The sequence below is a fragment of the Acartia tonsa genome, chromosome 5 (assembly GCF_053477335.1).
Source record: "Acartia tonsa isolate MP-2025a chromosome 5, ASM5347733v1, whole genome shotgun sequence".
Lineage (NCBI taxonomy): Eukaryota > Metazoa > Arthropoda > Copepoda > Calanoida > Acartiidae > Acartia > Acartia tonsa.
This window is the reverse complement of record NC_137264.1, coordinates 40612649-40630947: the sequence shown is the minus strand read 5'-3', so window position 1 is coordinate 40630947 and position 18299 is coordinate 40612649. Positions and strand designations below refer to the sequence as shown.

The window sequence follows — 18299 nt, the reverse complement described above, 5'->3', positions numbered from 1 at the left end:
CAGAAAAATAATGTTGTTTACTAGATGTTTTTTTGGGGAAGTACAAAAACTTTTTTTAAAAATATTATGCTAAAATAATCTACTTGTACCAAGGATCTAAAGTGGTTGCATTGTTTAGACATTCAACTTTATGAACCAATCTAATTTTAATTAAAATCTCCAAAGTTATTAGGCCTAAGAATATATAAACGTTATTATTAAACTTTGTGGACTATTGTAATAAACATGCCAATGTCTCCTCCCTCCCCTGACTTGTACCCACCTAAGAGTCGCAGGAAGACCACAATTGTGCGCCAGCATGTCAAACAAAAATATAAAATCTTTCCCATCAGTTTTGATTATTTTCTTGTCTCCCTGATTCAGAAAGTTTGCAATCTGATGGCAAAAATTTGTAACCATTTAGATCTGGCGCGATTAAAGAAATTTGTCATAATGGGGGGTGGGTTTGGTCATTGACGAAATGAACCTAAAGAAAAGTGTTGACTTAGTTTTTTTTTTAGATCAAATTAGATATTTATTTTTCAGAATAAGTAGTATAATTCTATCTATAGAAGGATTTTTTGTTATACAATCTAAAATAATCAGGACAATATATGATCTAAATTTAATACAGAATAAAACAAATTAAACAGTAACCCAATAATTTTGAATCAGCTTGTACTGCCTATAAAAATGACGTTATACAATACAAATGACCAAACTGGCCTATTATTGGTCATTTGTATTGTATGATGTTATTTTCAATAATTACAACACAAAGTCTAAAGTTAATAAGTTTTTAGTGATAAAAAAAGGTTATTAATTGTTCCTTTGAGATGTGTCTGTATCCAGCCCCCTCCCAGAGCCAGACAATAGAGCACAGGTTGGTCACAACTGTCAGAAGCATAAATATTATGAACAATACTATCAGCGTCTATACACATATTCAACCAATAATGTATCAATCATAACATTAACAAGGATGACAACATTTATAAGTAGCGAAGCACAAAAAAATCGTTGATATAGATAAATGGACAAAGTCATAAAAGAAAGAGAAATGATATGTGCTGATTAGATATAATCTTTTAAATGTATATACTTGAAGCATAACAAAATTCTTATTTTCGCTTAAATTAAACCCCTCCCCGAGTCCCAATTCTAAATCGCGCACTCGAGTAAGGAAGGACTTTAGATCCCAAATTTTAAACAAGAGAAAAAAGGTAAGGGGCATATGATAAGATTTATGATGGTGATTTCTGGTAAAAGTAGGAATACATGCTTTTTATTATTTTTGAATATGTTTCCTGGTTGATGTCAAATCTTTTCTGTCTACACTGCAGGGTAACTACTGGAACCCCATTAGGTCCTAGAAATAAATTAAACATTTGCATTTTCCCAGCACTGTAGTTAAACAAAATCCAATTATATAAAGTAGTAAGATTTTTTGTACGTCTGTGCAAAGGATCTCGCTAACCTCTGAACCTATATGGTTCATGGTTCTCCTTTACAGGGAAGCTTCTTATAAGTCTAGGAAAGGTTTCTGACTTTTTTGGGGGGTAGGGTATTTCCACCCATCCAAGAGAAATCACGCCTATAAAAAAAAATTAACCCCCCCCCCCCGAAAAAAAAAAAATATAAAAAATTTACTTTTCTTTTTAAAACTTGTCCACTCCTCCCCTTCACCTTAAGTGCCCCTAGAGGCTTCTAGGGAGGGGGGGGGGCTAGGTTAATATTATAAAAAGTCAGAGAAAAAAATTTTAAAAATCGTGGTAAAAACTGAACTTTGAAAATCTGTAAAAAAAATAAAAACAACCGAAACTTTTAAAACTTAATTTTTTTTTTAATTTGCAATAAATTTTCAAACATTCAAACAAACTTAGGTTTGTATTTTAATTAAAGAGAATGATCAACAATCTTACATTGATTTTTCCCTATAAGAAAAAATGGATATAGCCGGTTTCGTGACACCTCCCCCTATCGACTCTTCTAGGGGCGATGTCACCAACTCCACCACAAGGTGATGAAGGGGCGATCATTATATCGCCTCTTGGGCCAATAGGCGATTGTATTGCCCCATATGAAGTGGTGATCGATCGCCGCCCTTTCATAGGCGGTGTCACAAAACTGATAATACCCGAAAAAAGTGTGAAAAATTTTAAATTTGCAGGCGTAAAAAAGTGTGAAAATCATGCCATTAAAAAGTAGTTAACTGCAATTCTATAAATAAATAGTCTGTCTTGTTCAACTATTTATTTTTCTATGTACCTCCGATGCCCTTGCTGCTGTTTCCTACATAATACAATAATACATAAGTATAACACTAGAAGTATAAGGGACCCCAAAAATTATACACAAAATTAACCCTTCTGTACATTAAAATTAGTGTTCAAAACGTTTGAAAATTTAACTTAATGAACCAAGCAATGAAAATTAAATTAAAGCGACAACGGATAAGAAGAAACTATCATAAAACTTTGGGGACTGGTGCAATAAACATTATAATGTCCCCTCCATCTCTGAGAAATATAGCATTACCGATAGACAAACCGATCGAAAAAACGGTCTGTTTTGTAAAAAAAGAGAAATTATTATTAATGAAAGTAGTTGGACAAATAAATGTTTGTCTGGAAGCTTATGAAAAAATGACGTCATTCAATACAAAAGACCAGTGATAGGCCAATACACAGACTAAATTACTAATAGCAGTAATTTATACGTACTTATAGTAAGTATAAATTAAAATAAAAAAAATTGGGGGATTTGATGTAGTTTTTAGTGTTTTCTCAGATCTAGGTTAGGTTGTATTGGATACAGGATAGCCCTAAAGTGAACTATAGTTATAGGCCGCAGGGGTAAAGTGTGAATTAATAAGGTATGGAAAGTGGGGCTTTGCTAGGAACTTTCAATAAAATGGACAAAATTGTTGTTGTTGTTGAAATTTCCTTACCTAGAGGTATGTCACAGTATCCTTAGCCATCACAACATAATTTTCTTACCTAGAGGTATGTCACAGTATCCAATCTCATCCTTAGCCATCACAACATAATTTTCTTACCTAGAGGTATGTCACAGTATCCAATCTCATCCTTAGCCATCACAACATAATTTTCTTACCTAGAGGTATGTCACAGTATCCAATCTCATCCTTAGCCATCACAACATAATTTTCTTACCTAGAGGTATGTCACAGTATCCAATCTCATCCTTAGCCATCACAACATAATTTTCTTACCTAGAGGTATGTCACAGTATCCAATCTCATCCTTAGCCATCACAACATAATAATTTTCTTACCTAGAGGTATGTCACAGTATCCAATCTCATCCTTAGCCATCACAACATAATTTTCTTACCTAGAGGTATGTCACAGTATCCAATCTCATCCTTAGCCATCACAACATAATACAGATCAATGCAAGAAAATGCCAGCCCCAAGAATATCTAAAAAAAGAATATTTTTCTCGTATTCATTCGAATCCGGTGGATAGGAACCGGTTCTCATCCATACGAAAAAACTAAGTCTATCATCGTATTACATCCAGCTTTGTACGAATATAGAAATGTACAATCATAAGATTAAAACTAGTTTTTTTAGCCCGTGCCTTCGGAAACCTCGGGTCTAAAAAAAACTGGTTTTAATCTTATAATTGTACATTCTATATCCGCGGAAAGCGGTTTATAATACGATGAAAGAAATAACTATTATCTTTTCTTGAATGATTATGTTATGAAATAGCATAATCTATTATACCAGCTGTATGTAGCAATACAAAGGTCATCCAAAAAGAAAAATCCAATTGGTCTAGTGGTTGATCGGATCTGCTCTAATAGGACAGACATTTTGATAATCATCGTTCTGTTTTGTACTTTACACACATTTAGAGTCCTTAAAACTATTTATATTATTTTACAAATTACAAAACTTTGGGGACCTAAATATGTATCTTTTTTTTAGTGGAATCAATTCTATTGAAAATTATCTACAAAAATCTTTCATGAGAATTTCAACAGGAACGGAAATAAAAACTTTAGGCATATACTTTATATGCATACTAGCTGCACCCCCTAGAAGCCTCTAGGTGCACTTAAGGTGGACATCATCCCATTTTAAATTTGAATTTTTAAAGAGTAAAAAAAAATAATTTTTGGGTGAAGAGGGGTGAAGACAACCCCCCCAAAAATTAGTTTAAAACCTTCCCAGGACCTATAAGGAGCTTCACTGTAAAGGAGAACAATATCGGTTCAGCGGTTAGCGAGATCCTTCGGAACAGACATAAAACGCTTACTACTTTATATAATAGGATAGGATAATATAAATTGAAATTATTTATAACCTGAAGAATATTCTTGCAGAAATAAGTGTTGTAGATTGTGCTGCTTCGTTTCAGTGAACCACAAATTTCTTCCTTTTGCCTTGATTGAAAAAATAATCAATTTTAATAACAATTATCAAAATACTTTATAGTAGCAAAGCTACTAAACAGCTCACTTCATTAGTCCGTCAGTCAGTCTTGATCGCTCTAGGGGAGATAGACGTGATTTTCTCGGTTGCTATTGAAGATAGAGAGCTAAACTTTTCAGTGATTATTCCTATGACAAATGAGCATCTTTTCTATTGTTTTGTCCGTCTGTTTGTCGGTCATGCTTCAAATGACATAAAAATTATTTTTGAAATTTTGCTTACTCTCATTCTTTATTACAAGTGAACATCTGCTATATAACTCCCTTAATCCGTTTGTCTATTCCATGATTTTTTTACTTACTACCTATGTATTTTTTTAGACACAACCCAATCTTTCCCGATTTTGTATAATTTTTGAGGAACACGATTCCAGTGACGTCATATTTTTCTTTCCAGAAAAAGGGAAGGGGGGAAGAAAAAAGATATGGGAGAAAAGGGGGGTTTCCCCATCTCTTTTGAAGAGATTTTCTTCCCCCCTTTCCTTTTTCGGGAAAGAAAAATATGACGTCACTGGAATCGTGTTCCTCAAAAAATATACAAAATCGGGAAAGATTGGGTTGTGTCATTTTTTTATCCTTGTTTTTCATATACTTAAATAATATCAATGTTTCATAAGCTTGTTTAAATTGAGCATTACTTTACAAAAAAACGTTGTTCGATATATTAAATTAAAATGACAAAATGCAACATACAGAATTCCACCTGTAAGGTATTGCAACATTTTAACAAGAATAACTCAGGTTAACTATGGTTGGAAGCTTTTAAAAGTGCCTATCAAAAATGACGTCATACTGGCCTACCATTGGTCAATTAAAATGTATTATGCCTGCCATTAGTAATTTAGTCTGTGTATTGGCCTATCATTGGTCATTTGTATTGTATGATGCCAGTTTTAAAAAGGCACTATAACGAGCCTCCTTTGGTTTGGTAAGTCAAGGTTAATAAGTAGTTCACTTTCCAGTTTGAGGGAAGTTGTCGAAGTGAAGGTTATATTTACCTTGTTCTAAGTATCTTGTCAACACTCAGATCACTGCCAGCCAGGTCATCAGCTATGTCAGGATCACGACCTACAAGGGTCTCTTCAACAACACTCTGTCAAGCAAGTAATATATAATTTATTTTCATTTGTATTCAGCGGAATTAAGTTTTTATAAGTTTTATATCTTTTTTTTCAAAAAAGGGGTATAAAGGAAAAAACTTTAGGTCGAAGTATCCGAATGACTTTCTAATAGAATAATGTACTCTTTTAATATAATGCCATTTGGGATACTTCATCCAAAAGTTTTTTAATTTATCCCTTTTTTATAGGCACTATAAAGAGCTTCAGAAACTTGACTTGCTGTAATGTATCAAAAATTGAGAACATATCTACACATTTAATCGTTATGTACTTGGCCGATGTATCATTAAATCCCAAATAATCATTCTTTGTATACAATTCCTTCCTTAAAACAATCTAAAATATTTTACATAGTACAAAAATTATAATATATGAAAAATAGTATAATTAAATTAGGAAATCAATATGAGCTTTCTACCAAATAATGGGTATATGAATTAATTCATAAATGCACCGCATAGAACATAGAAAGATGGTTGTTAAATAAATAATGAACTGCATAAACTTTCACTTCTCTCTCTATTTAACATTACTAGCGGCTGCAACCCTAGGATCTAGGTGCGCTATATGTAATAATGTATATAAATGACTAGAAAAGTATATACTACCCTAAAAATAACACCATCAAGAGACCTGAGTAAAGATTCCCTATAAATTGAGATCTTAATAATAATCTTATGATAATGACAAAAAACTAACTACTTTGAATAAGAGAGAACTACAAAAATATAAAATTTATATTTTTCATTCCTTGTAAAATCTTTCCATCTGTTGGTTCATCTTTGGTAATAATATGTTTATCCTCTCCAGTATAATCATACTCAATATCTGAACATACATTTGCTTAAAGATATCACTTTACTACCATATTAATATTCAGTAATATGTAGTCATTGTAGGATGTGTAGGTAAGGTATAATAAGTGTAGGTAAGGTAAAATAAGAAAAGCTTTACTTCGAATTAGCAGTAGAGCTGCTACGCTATAGAATTTCAACACAGGTTGATGAAGGATAAATGTCTTTATTGTTTAAAGGCACAGGTAATACTAAAACATTATAACAGTTTGTGGTTAACATCTAAACTACAGGTACATGAGTACCTTCCATTTAGCCCGCCCTATCTCAGGATAGGAGGTTTAGGCAGGATTAACGTGTAGTTTCCTTGCGGTTTGTATTTGAGCAAGGAATCTTATCTAGCACAACTAGCCCAAATTCTGCCTGGCCACTACAAATACACAAAATTAATTTTAAAAATATTGACCTGAATCATAATGAGAAATGGTCCATATTTCTCAAAGCCAAGGATTTGAGAGTTGAAGGTCTTTCTGTGACATGTAGGATCCTGAAAAATAAATACTTATTACATAAATTTTTTTAAAAAATTTAATCCACTTTTTAACACATTGCAGAAAGGTGAAATTCACAGAAAAATTCAGGAAACATTGCAATTTGCTATTTCTAAAAATATTCATTAAAAACATAATAATTATCTACATAAAAATAATTAAATAATTAACATTTATGAACTCTTTAAAATGTCTTTTATATATTTTCAAGATTCCCAAGTAAACTACAACTACAAATTAGGGTGCTACATGTTTCACAAATAAGCTATGGCTCACTTTATTCTACAATAACATGCAACTATAGAGTGTGCAACTAGAAAAAAAAATAGATAAGCATCCCAAAACAAGGTTTAGAAAACAGCAGAACAGTGAACACGGAACAAAACACAGATTGTTTGACAGGTCTTTAAGGCTTTTATTAAAGATCATTTAATTTTCAAAGTAGAAACTTTTCAATTGTTTAAAACAAAATTAAGGATAATTTGCCTGAATTATTGAATATAGACCTAATGTTTCATATTGAGCTTTTTTGTGTTCCTAATTTGAATATTACATGATCTTTGTAAAATTGTTGCCCAGATTTGTTATTTACCTGGGCTGCATATGCTGCCATGACAGCATGCATGGCTCCTGCCACGTTCTAATAAGTATTGCAGTAGTCAAAATTTTATCAAGAAGGCAGGGAGGGGGGGACAATGGTCTGTTTATTACACTGGCCCCCAAAGTTTTATAATAACATTTTCTTTTTCTTTGGCTTAACTTTTTTGGGGACTTTTTTTGAATTTTGATCATTAAGATGAGGTTTTAAGCTTTATTAAATTTGAGTTAAGTCATATTATAAAAGTACACATGTTAAAATTAAATACAAATTTCATGTTTGAAACCATAAACAAATATTAATTCACATACAAACGTACATATATATTTAAAGTATATTTCTGCATTTTTAAAGGTTCACATTAACTCAATGTACTCTTTGTTCATTTAAAATTTGTATGTTGCAAAACCCAAAGTAACATAAAACTTTAATTAAGTTTACTAATCATATATGTGGTAGAAAAGAATATTCCCTTAACTATAATCAGGACTGAGAATCAAACAATTTACCCCCATCTAACGATTTACTTTCTACCCCACATTTTAAAATTTTTGAATTGGTGACAAAAATCAACAAGGCATGAAAAAGTTTCCATGGTGCTTTGCACAGCACACCCCCAGAGCAAAATCCCGGACACACTCCTTTGATATATGTATATTAGTGTGGCCCAAATGAAGGTCTAAATCGCTTTTCAATGTGCGGAATGTAAAAATAGGTTAGGTATTGTTGGTAGATTTTTGCCCTATAATTGATTTTAAGAAAAAATCTATCGCTATCTCGTCAAATGCATATTCATTTTCACCTTTTCTTCCCCAAATTAAGAAAGCCTTACACCAGATATAAAGCAAAACATCAAATTTTCTGTCTGTTTGTTTACAAACATTGAAATAAAATATTAAAATCACCAGGAATAAACATATGAAGAAAGAAAGTATGAAAATTTATTTATGTACAATTACAATAATTTGGGAAAGCTAATTCATACTGCAAAATCATTAAAGAAAAATAATTGCTTCATATTTGAACTCTTGTTACATTATTTTAGGTTGGCAGTTCTTTAATTATTTCTTGTTAAAATCATGAAAATATTAAGTTTTTGATTAAAAGCTTAAGATTGAAATTTCGAGATCAATTTTCATTGTAGAGAGGTCTAGTTTTCACTAAAAGGTCTACATTTGAGCGGGTAACAACTTCTAGGTATCCGCAAATTGATATGGTAAAGATTTAAAAATTCATGTTTTTTTGGGCCAGTCTAATGTATATTACTATTTTATTGATTTATGTCAAGCTGTTTCAACATTAATCAAATGTTGCAGTTTAATTCAAAGTACTTTAAATATTACCAATGAATATAATTTGTTTAATGTATGAAAGAATAAAATAAAATATGACTTATTTATTTCTATATTCAAATATTTGATGCAATAGTCTGAATTTTTATTTTTTTCTTAAATGTTCATAATGTTACTCAGCGGATTTTTAAAATTAAATATTAAATACAATTTTTTTAAATGTTAGAAATTTTAGAAGATTTTGTAATAGTACATATATTGTATTCCTCTATAATGAATTTTAAATTATATAAGAATAGTTATTTTAAGTTAACAGTGATCCTTAATTATTATAAATCTTTTTTAAAATTCCTCCCCAATAATGTTAGTAGCGAGGCTTCTCTATAATATGTATATAAAGTTGTACCTGAGCTCCGTAGGACGCCATGGTGGCATGGACTGGTCCGGCCATATCCTGTTGTTATCAATTATTATTTCAATTTTCAATACATTCAAGAATATAACAGACATGATTTCATTTGTGGAGTATTTTATAATTTTCAGAAAGTACAAATATTAAAGCCACACAACAAGAATGACAACATTCATAAAGTAAAGCTTTACAAATCAAACCAAAAGTCAAACAAGCACAAATGAGATTATAAAGGGACTATAAAAGAGCAGAATATACAACTGAATTAGGTTCTTAATTGCAAAAATTCAAGTAATTAGGTTTGAAAGTAATAGGGCGATATTAGCATACTAAAATTGAAAACTATATCCACCATTTGAGTCGCAGAAATGGATGAGAGTTTTGGCATATCATAAACAAAGAAAAGCTTTGCTTTTAAAAAGAAATTTAAGTTGATAACTTAATTTTTCTAATTTTCTTATTGTACAGCAAAGTACCAATGAGTTGAAACTGTAGTCGGTATACTTCCTATAACCAAGAGCTGATTACACATATACCCCCTCCCCTTATTTTAAAATATAAAGATCAAAAAATAAAAACTTGTTTATTACCCCTGTGGGGTTCTCCTAATCCTTACTGATCTAATATAACCTGAAATAGTCATCACAATAACGCATATTAAATAAATCTAAATAAGATTCAGGGTGAAGAGGGTGGGGGTAATGCTTTGCTGGCACTTTCGTGTATGTTGGAAAGCAAATCAAATGTGACGGATTTTTTACAATGCAATGCATTGGTTTAGTTGGTGGTAAATTTTAAAGTTCGGCAGCCGCAAATTTGTATTGTGGTTTGTATGCGGATAGATTAGGATAGGCTCTGCAGCTGCTGCGGCTACAGATAGCACTTTAGCGGATTATTAAGCTTTTTGCGGCGGATTAGCAAGTTTGGACGAATAGCTACAGATGCCTAGCCCTGGTAAATTTCTAGAGATCAAAATTGCACTGGTTGGAATATATTTGATATATAAATATTTAACAAAATTAATCATTCTGAATTATTATTAAAGCAACAAGAATCACATGATTTCTTCCTCCCTCAAACCTAAATATTTTTATTAAATAACCGCTTCCATGAATTATTCGCGATATTTAGGGATAAGACAATGGAAACCACATATCAAGACAAATTAAATTTCCCATCTTTGGTATAATTTGAGGTAAAATTTGGATACTGAAAGATTGTACAACCATATTAAATTTTTAACAACCCAAACAAGCAAACAAATTAAAGATTATGTTTATAAAATTTTTGGAACCTGTGTAATTAAAGTCAATTGTCTCCTTCCTCCCTGTTGATGAATTATTTGCTGAGTTATCAAGGAGGGAAGGGACATTGAAATGTTACTTACACAGGTCCCTAAGACATGTCTGTTTACAAGAAGAAAATATGATTGAAATAATATTCCTCAAGATTGAATGGATCTGTAGCAATATTACTATTCCTCAGCCATTCTCTATAGTCACCACATTTTAAACATCAACAAATCTGCAGCTTCTGACGGCTGTATTTATATTGCATTTCAGGACGCCTAGCTGCGGCTGTAGATTATTGCAAGTGTAGAGTAAGTCTGGGCGAAAAATCCCAGAAATAAGGTATAGCCAACAAGCGAAATAAATATAAAATAATATTTGGGGGACAGATAGAAAGGTCCCCACCCCCCAATGACAGCTAAAAATCACATAGAGGTTTCTTGATTTTTTCGAATTAATTTCATTGTTTGTATAAGGTGGAAAATTCCTAAAGGGTGAGCAAAAAACTGAATTTAAATTTTGTGTTTAAAATGTTCCGCTTGCCTTTGTGTTGCATTTAGGTTTGGATCATAAACATCAATAACAATACAGAGTATGTCTCCAGCTTGCAGATTAGCTCCGATTCGAACGGCAATATCTAAAAACAAAGACCGTTTGCGTCCAATACTGGCGAAGCTTTTTGAGATTGTATACGGTATACGGTCAACATTTAGAGAGCTAGATACAAAAGGAAATAGAAAGTAAACAAGAGAAAATTATAAATTTACAATAAGACCCACGTAAAGTTATCTTTTCGGGTTTACAGCCTTTATTTCTTAATGTATCATCAAAAGTAGCATATGTCCTTGTTCTCTATAAATTTTCACTCAAGAATATATAATTTTTTTAACTTTAACTACATTAACAACGGAGATATTTAGAGCCTAAGTTTTGAAAAAGTGACTGAGCAAAAAGTATTTTTTTATATGAAACGACTTTTTAACAAAGTTAAGGTAGAAATCATGTTATTTTTTGTTACTAGCAGAATCTTTATACAAAAGTGTAATAAACTTAGGTTTTAAATTAAAAGCATTTTTTTTCACAAATTTTTTGAGTCTATTTAGGTTAATAATATTTTTAAAAAACTTACTTATCAGGCAAAATTGTTTTAGATAAAACAACCAAATGAATAATCCTATTATCCTATTATATAAAGTAGTAAGCGTTTTTTGTATGTCCAGAAGGATCTCGCTAACTTCTGAACCGATATCGTTCTCCTTTACAGTGAAGCTTCTTATAGGTCCTGGAAAGGTTTTAAACTATTTTTGGATGTGGTGTCTTCACCCCCTTCCCCCTCCCCAAAATATTTTTTTAACTCTTTTGAAACTCAAAATTAAAATGGAATGAGATCGACTTTTCTCTTTTCTACCAGTGCCCCTAGAGGCTTCTAGGGGCGTAGCCACTAGTTATGAATATAGCAATAGAATTGTTTTTGTTTCATAATTTTACCTTTAATAACAAAAAAATATAAAGAAAACTAAATTTCAACAAGAGGATTTTTTATTCCAAAATGCAAATTGAACTAAATTCTATTTTATTGACATGTCAAAAAATGGGCAGAGTAACTATCATAATTAATTCTTTTGGTTGAAAAGGGTAAGAAAATAGCCTTAAATTTGCAAATAATCATTTCATTCAGAAGTATTTTTGTCATTAAATAATAATATTGATATTTTTTTGTGGAATAAAAAATAAATTAAAAGTAATTTTGTTATTCTTTGTATATTATTATTATTCTTACATGTTGTCAAGAGCATTTTAGAAACTTTGTCCTTAAAAATTAAGGCTGTAAACCCTAAAAGATACTTTTTCGTGGGTCTTACTGTAGAAAATTCGAAAAACACCCAGGGCAGCTAATCTATAACTAAGAAATGTCAGTAAGTTCGCGTAATAGAAAGTCTTCCAAGATGTGTTTCCGTAACGATTGTTTGTTTGATCATTATTACTAAATTAGAATATAATGTTCTTTTTAATGTAAATATTGTTTGCACGAACTGTTTTGTTATATTGCAATCGTATACCATATGGCAAACATTGTCGCTCTATACGCTCTCAAACTAATAATTTGTTGTTTATTTGCACTTTTTATACAATAAACATTTACATCTTAAACAGTGTATTCGTTTAGTGCTAATTTTAACTGTCTATACGTCACAAGTTGTAGGGTATGCAAAATTTGCAAAAGGGGTTGGGGTAATTATCTCACACCTATTTTTTTATTGGGGGGATTGTGACCCATATTTTGGTAAATGAATTGTGAAATGTCAACGTTCATGATATTTTGTAAAGCTAAAAAAAATATGGGTTTCAGAGTTTTTTGTTGATGGAAGGGGGGGGGGGGATTCGAGGGGGTTATAATAAAGTCACTTTGCAATCTACAATCTACAGGAAATCTTTTTATATTATATTACTATATTACTATTAAATGCCCATTTAATACTCATAAATATTACAGAGGCTGCGCTGTAGACGACAAAATTATCCTTGTATCTCAAAAAATAAGCATCTTCATCTTCTTTTTTTTTACCTATAGTTGCAATGGCAATCAGGGCCTTCTGAAGATACTCCTTAATAACATCAAAAGTATTCTTGAAAACCTTAAAAAGAAAAATGTTAGATATATGTAGAATGGTAAGATTTTTTTAAGTAAGCGTGTTTGTTTTTAAGTATATCCTACATTTCAAAAACGTCTTCATGATTTGTTTTGTTTCATGCTGGTGAATTATATATTCTATAATTATTTACCTATATAATCAATTTAAGCTCTTTCAAATTTGCATTTGTTAATATTAGTGTATCTGATTATCTGATTTGTTCAGCTTTGCTTTAATGGATGTTATCATCTTTGTTTTTTCAAATTTATTCGATAATAAGTAGTGCTAAATTCTGTTTAAATTGTGATGCAAAAATTAATATTTAACATTAAATTCACACTTAGAAGCCAAGAATAGTTATTTCTCGCATCGTATTATAAACGGCTTTCCGCGGATATAGATATTAGTAGAAAGCTGGATATAATACGATGCTAGACATAGTTTTTTCGTATGGATGAGAACCGGTTCCTATCCACCGGATTCAAATGAATACGAGAATAGTTATTTCTCGCGAGAATAGTTATTTCTCGCTAGTTTTAATCTTATGATTGTACATTTCTATATTCGTAGAAAGCTGGATATAATACGATGCTAGACATAGTTTTTTCGTATGGATGAGAACCGGTTCCTATCCACCGGATTCGAATGAATACGAGAAAAGATATTAAGAATCTAATTAATAGGATTTTATCCATTAAGGTGTCTAATTTTATCAAGCACTAAAAACCCTTTACCTCTTGTTTTTGAAATGATAAGGGGTTGTGGGGCGGGGGGGGGGGCTAAAAACTGCGAGGCCTATCTTAAACCTACTTTACTCTTACCCTGAGGGGCTACCCAGTACTCATAATAGCATAACCTTCTGTGCTCAATAAGGCACTTTAAGTGAAAACACCATATTTTTATAAAAATTAATTAAAATCTATCAATAAAACAAGTTTTTAATAAAAATACGCTGTATAATTGACGAATAGTACTTTTAAAAGTCATTTATAAGCTTTACTGATCAAAACATTGCATGACTAAAAAATATACCAACCCTGTTCCAATTTGGTTCTATGAAAAATTCCTTAGCTGCTCCTTCTAGTGCCATTTTTTCAAGTCAATTGTCACTTTTTACTGTTTGTCATAACATAGTCTAGAAAAATAATTAATTAAAAAACTATTTTAAACAGATATTATGTTTTATTAGTAATTGGTGTATTTAAACAATTCTAAAAAAGAGTTTTTTTAGAATTTTTTAAAAAAATTAATACAAAATGATAAAGTCAATTTTTCCTTGATCATAGACGACTTAAAAAAAACAAGAATATCATTTTTGTCGTTTTTATATGTCTTGTTGTTTATGATTTGAATATACCAATGCGAGACATTGATTTTACTCATGGTTTCAAACTGGTTTATGTCCTATGAAAAAAAGAAACAGAAATTAAGATTTTTTGGGAGAAATAAAAAAAGGGAGGGGGGGGGGTATCACCCTTTCCTCCCCTCCCAATGTCCATTACACTTCCGTTATCAGAAAGCACTAAATGGAAAGGCCACCTGTCCAAAAACAAATTCATTAATACTTAATATATGTATATTTGTACTTTTAAAATGCTTTATACATTTTGATGTTTAATTTATGACAAAGCTCGAACGGCGGAAATGACTAATAAATGAACAAGGATAATGATGTTCACAAGTTTCGCAACAATAACAAGATAAAAATACTTTTGCAGGCTTATTTATTATAAATAGATGTAAAATTTTATTGTAAATTTAGTCAATAAATCACGATATATCCCAACCCATGCACTGCAAGCCTATATGTGTTGTGTCTTAACCATGTGGAGCTACCTAGTACCCAATATCTCACCTAACCTGACCTTATATACGACCCTACTCCTTTTTATGTAATAGTGCCGATTCCGTAAGACAGACGGACTGATGTACGCTTTCGCTTACAGAGTAGCTGTGCTACTGATAAGCTTATCAACTCACTCAACAATGCTCCATATTGAAATTAGAACTAAAATGATATATAAAAAAATATAATTATGTTATCAATGTTAATTGTAATATCCTTTTTAATAGCGAAGCTACGCTTAACAAAAGAACAAGAGTGTGTCCGAAAATCGTCCGACTTATATATTACATCAGGGTGGGGGGGGAGGAACGCTAACATCCCCCACCCCATTTTTCTATCTCATTTTCTGTGTGTAACTGACTTTTTAAATATGGATATTACAAAAAGTGGAAATTGAAATTTTTTAATATCACCATCCAGGAAAAGGGCAAAAATATATTTTTAAATTAAACAAAGAAACGTTTTTGTTACGCTGCTTATAGGCATAATTGTACAGAGGCAAACTATTACTAATGTGTTATCGAAAAAAATATATTAATTAATTATTCAATAGCTTTGTGAAATTATTGCCCAACCTCCACCATCAAATCACGAAACTTTATAGTCCAATACTTTGACGCTATTGACATCGCCCCTAGCTTCTATGGGTTTCGACATTTGTATTGTATGATGTGAAATTTTTTTTATATATAAAATTTATAAAGTTTTAAAGCTGCCTTGTTACTAAAAAAGTCACTATGATAAAAAGACATTTCAGAAAAAATGTAAAAAAAATTGCATTTCCTTTAGATTTTCGCTATATAGCTGTCTTTGTTATAAAAGATGGAATTCATATGGTTGGTAGATAAAGGTCTTTGTCTGATGAGATAATAATCAAGAGCAAAAATTACCACCCTAAAATTAATGTTGAAATCTAGGAATAGTTATTTCTCGCATCGTATTATAAACGGCTTTCCACCTCAGGGCTAAAAAACTGGTTTTAATCTTATGATTGTACATTTTTATATTCGTGGAAAGTTGGATATAATACGATGCTAGACTTAGTTTTTTCGTGTGGATGAGAACCGGTTCCTATCCACAGGATTCGAATGAATACGTGAAAACATTTTTCATTATCAGCACAATATACAAAAAGCAAACATCATTTAACATTTTAAAAGGATTAAATTGACGGATTTTCGGATTTCTATAAAGACATCTCTTTTATTTTACAAAGAAATTAGTTTATTTTAGCGGCAAAATAAGAAATTCAGAATTCTAATCCTGTATAATTGATATGGAGAGATACGATTTGCTCATTTTAGTGGCAAATAACAGTTTTAGAAAGTCAAAGTTGTATCATTGTATAAGAAACACTTACATACGAACATATCCTAATTCTAGCGTTGTTGTACTTTTAAAAATCATTTTGAAATTTAGACTCAAATAACTTTAATTTGAAAATATTTCAAAAGCACCATTTTAAATTCAATCAAGCAAATTAGGTATTTTGTAAAGCTCTGTTTACAAGAAGTGAAAATGGTTTGCAATTACCCATGTGTCTGTCTGTCTGTCTGCAGTAGTAAGAAAAATTAAATTTAGTAGTTAGATACAGACAATGGCTTAAAATCGTAAAAAATAATGCTTCCAAGCTTTTTCATTTGGAAGGTAAAAATTCAAACTTTTTTTTTGAAGGGGGGGGGGGATAATCACCCCTATACCCCCTTACTTTCAATTTATTTCAAAATAAGAAGTAGGGGGTACATTGCTCGCTAGGCACTTTGTTGGAAAGTTCCTAAATGACTAAGAGTAATAATTGATTAAAATTGTTGAGTTAATAACTAATAATTTTTATTTTTTTATAAATTAATTAATTGCTTCACCATAATCAACTCAATCATCCTTGTTGGAATTGAATAGAGATGTGTTTTTTAACTGAATGGCCTTTTCAATCACTTACAATAACAGAGAATTATTATACATGAATCACGTATTTTGTAACTGATCTCGCTAGCCACTGTACCGATTGGGTTCTCTATTTCAGAAGCTGTATATAGGTTATGGAAGGGTTTTAAAGAATCTTATCTTTATTTAATTTATTTAAGTCAAGGTGGCTATTGTAGGCTGGGTAAAATATATAAAAATGGATTATATAATGCGATGTAAAGCATATGTCTATGTGGGCAGATTTCTCAATACTGAGTAGAAAAAGTTTGTGTCCGTGTTCGTCTGACAGAGTGACAGTATAATGGTTTCTATCCCGGGTTAGGCACACGTATGGATTTTTGTGTATTGATAAAACTACTGTAGTTTATCTTGTATAAATGTTGATTTTTAATAAGTAAAACGTTTTCTATAAAGCTTAGGTTATTCTATGTCCGTTTATAAATTGGAGCTTTAGGCGAATTAGCTCTCCCAATACACAGTTATATATTTATGCACCTAACTATATATAATGGCTCACTTGACACATTATCTAACCCAATACACAATTTTGTATTGATTTACCTAGCTGTGTATATTGGTGCACTTGACTTATTAGCTCTCTTAATGCACAGTTTTATATTGATGTACCTAACTGTGTACAAGTGCACTTGACTCACTAGTTTTCCACATACACTGTTTCATATTCATGAACCTAACTGTGTATACTAGTGCACTTGACTTTTTAGCTCTACCAATACACAGTTTAATATTGATGTACCTAACTGTGTTTACTAGTGCATTTGACTCATTAGCTCTACCAATACACAGTTTTATATTCAAGTAACTAACCGTGTATACTAGAGCACTTGACTTATAAGCTATCTTAATACACAGTTTTATATTGATGTACCTAACTGTGTTAGTGGACCACCTAAACCCCTCCCTATTTCTTGATGCTTAATTTATAATTATTAATGGGCAAGGGAGTGTGCCGAAGCATTAAAAAAAAAAATTATTACAACGGTTTTGCAAGAATTGGAGACATGTTTGGCAGTGAGTTTAGGTTGGGTTTCCTAGTTAACGCCCGTAGGATTTAAATATTTAACTCCCCCCCCCCCAAAAAAAAATGCTTGTTGCCTGTTATAAGATTGAAGGATGAGAGGAGGGGCATTAGTGATCCATTATTCAGTTTATGGGATATTGCAATAAAAAGGATATTTTAACAAATTTAAAAGGTTCTTCTAAGAATCTATACTTTTGCATTAATATGTAATTTATATTGCACATAATTACTATTACTCATTCCTTCACTAATTCATTGTAAAATATCGTATTTCATGTTAAGTGCTTATCATAGATGGTGACATGAAATAGTTATATTATGTACTAAGCAAAGTTATTTGATTGGCCTACTG

At 31.2% G+C, this 18299-nt stretch overlaps 1 protein-coding gene across 3 annotated transcripts in view; it reads right to left on the bottom strand.

Annotated features, from left to right (window-relative positions):
- The window catches only part of LOC145319511 (uncharacterized), a 30823-nt gene extending 16547 nt beyond the window's left edge, over window positions 1-14276 (bottom strand). Inside the window, exons 1-15 of one of the 3 annotated variants that reach the window (XM_080161682.1) lie at window positions 14170-14276; window positions 13067-13136; window positions 11044-11137; window positions 10657-10703; window positions 9206-9255; window positions 7502-7549; window positions 6825-6905; window positions 6317-6392; window positions 5442-5538; window positions 4317-4395; window positions 3336-3423; window positions 2248-2271; window positions 1289-1348; window positions 811-915; window positions 263-377 (exon numbers count right to left, since the gene is read on the bottom strand). In XM_080161682.1, coding sequence (XP_080017808.1) covers window positions 263-377; window positions 811-915; window positions 1289-1348; window positions 2248-2271; window positions 3336-3423; window positions 4317-4395; window positions 5442-5538; window positions 6317-6392; window positions 6825-6905; window positions 7502-7549; window positions 9206-9255; window positions 10657-10703; window positions 11044-11137; window positions 13067-13136; window positions 14170-14223 — 1088 coding nt within the window. In that variant the 5' untranslated portion in view covers window positions 14224-14276. The remainder of the gene's footprint in view (window positions 1-262; window positions 378-810; window positions 916-1288; window positions 1349-2247; window positions 2272-3335; window positions 3424-4316; window positions 4396-5441; window positions 5539-6316; window positions 6393-6824; window positions 6906-7501; window positions 7550-9205; window positions 9256-10656; window positions 10704-11043; window positions 11138-13066; window positions 13137-14169) is intronic. The other 2 variants (XM_080161683.1, XM_080161684.1) reach the window with 2 other exon arrangements.
- Between the last annotated feature and the right edge of the window lie 4023 nt (window positions 14277-18299).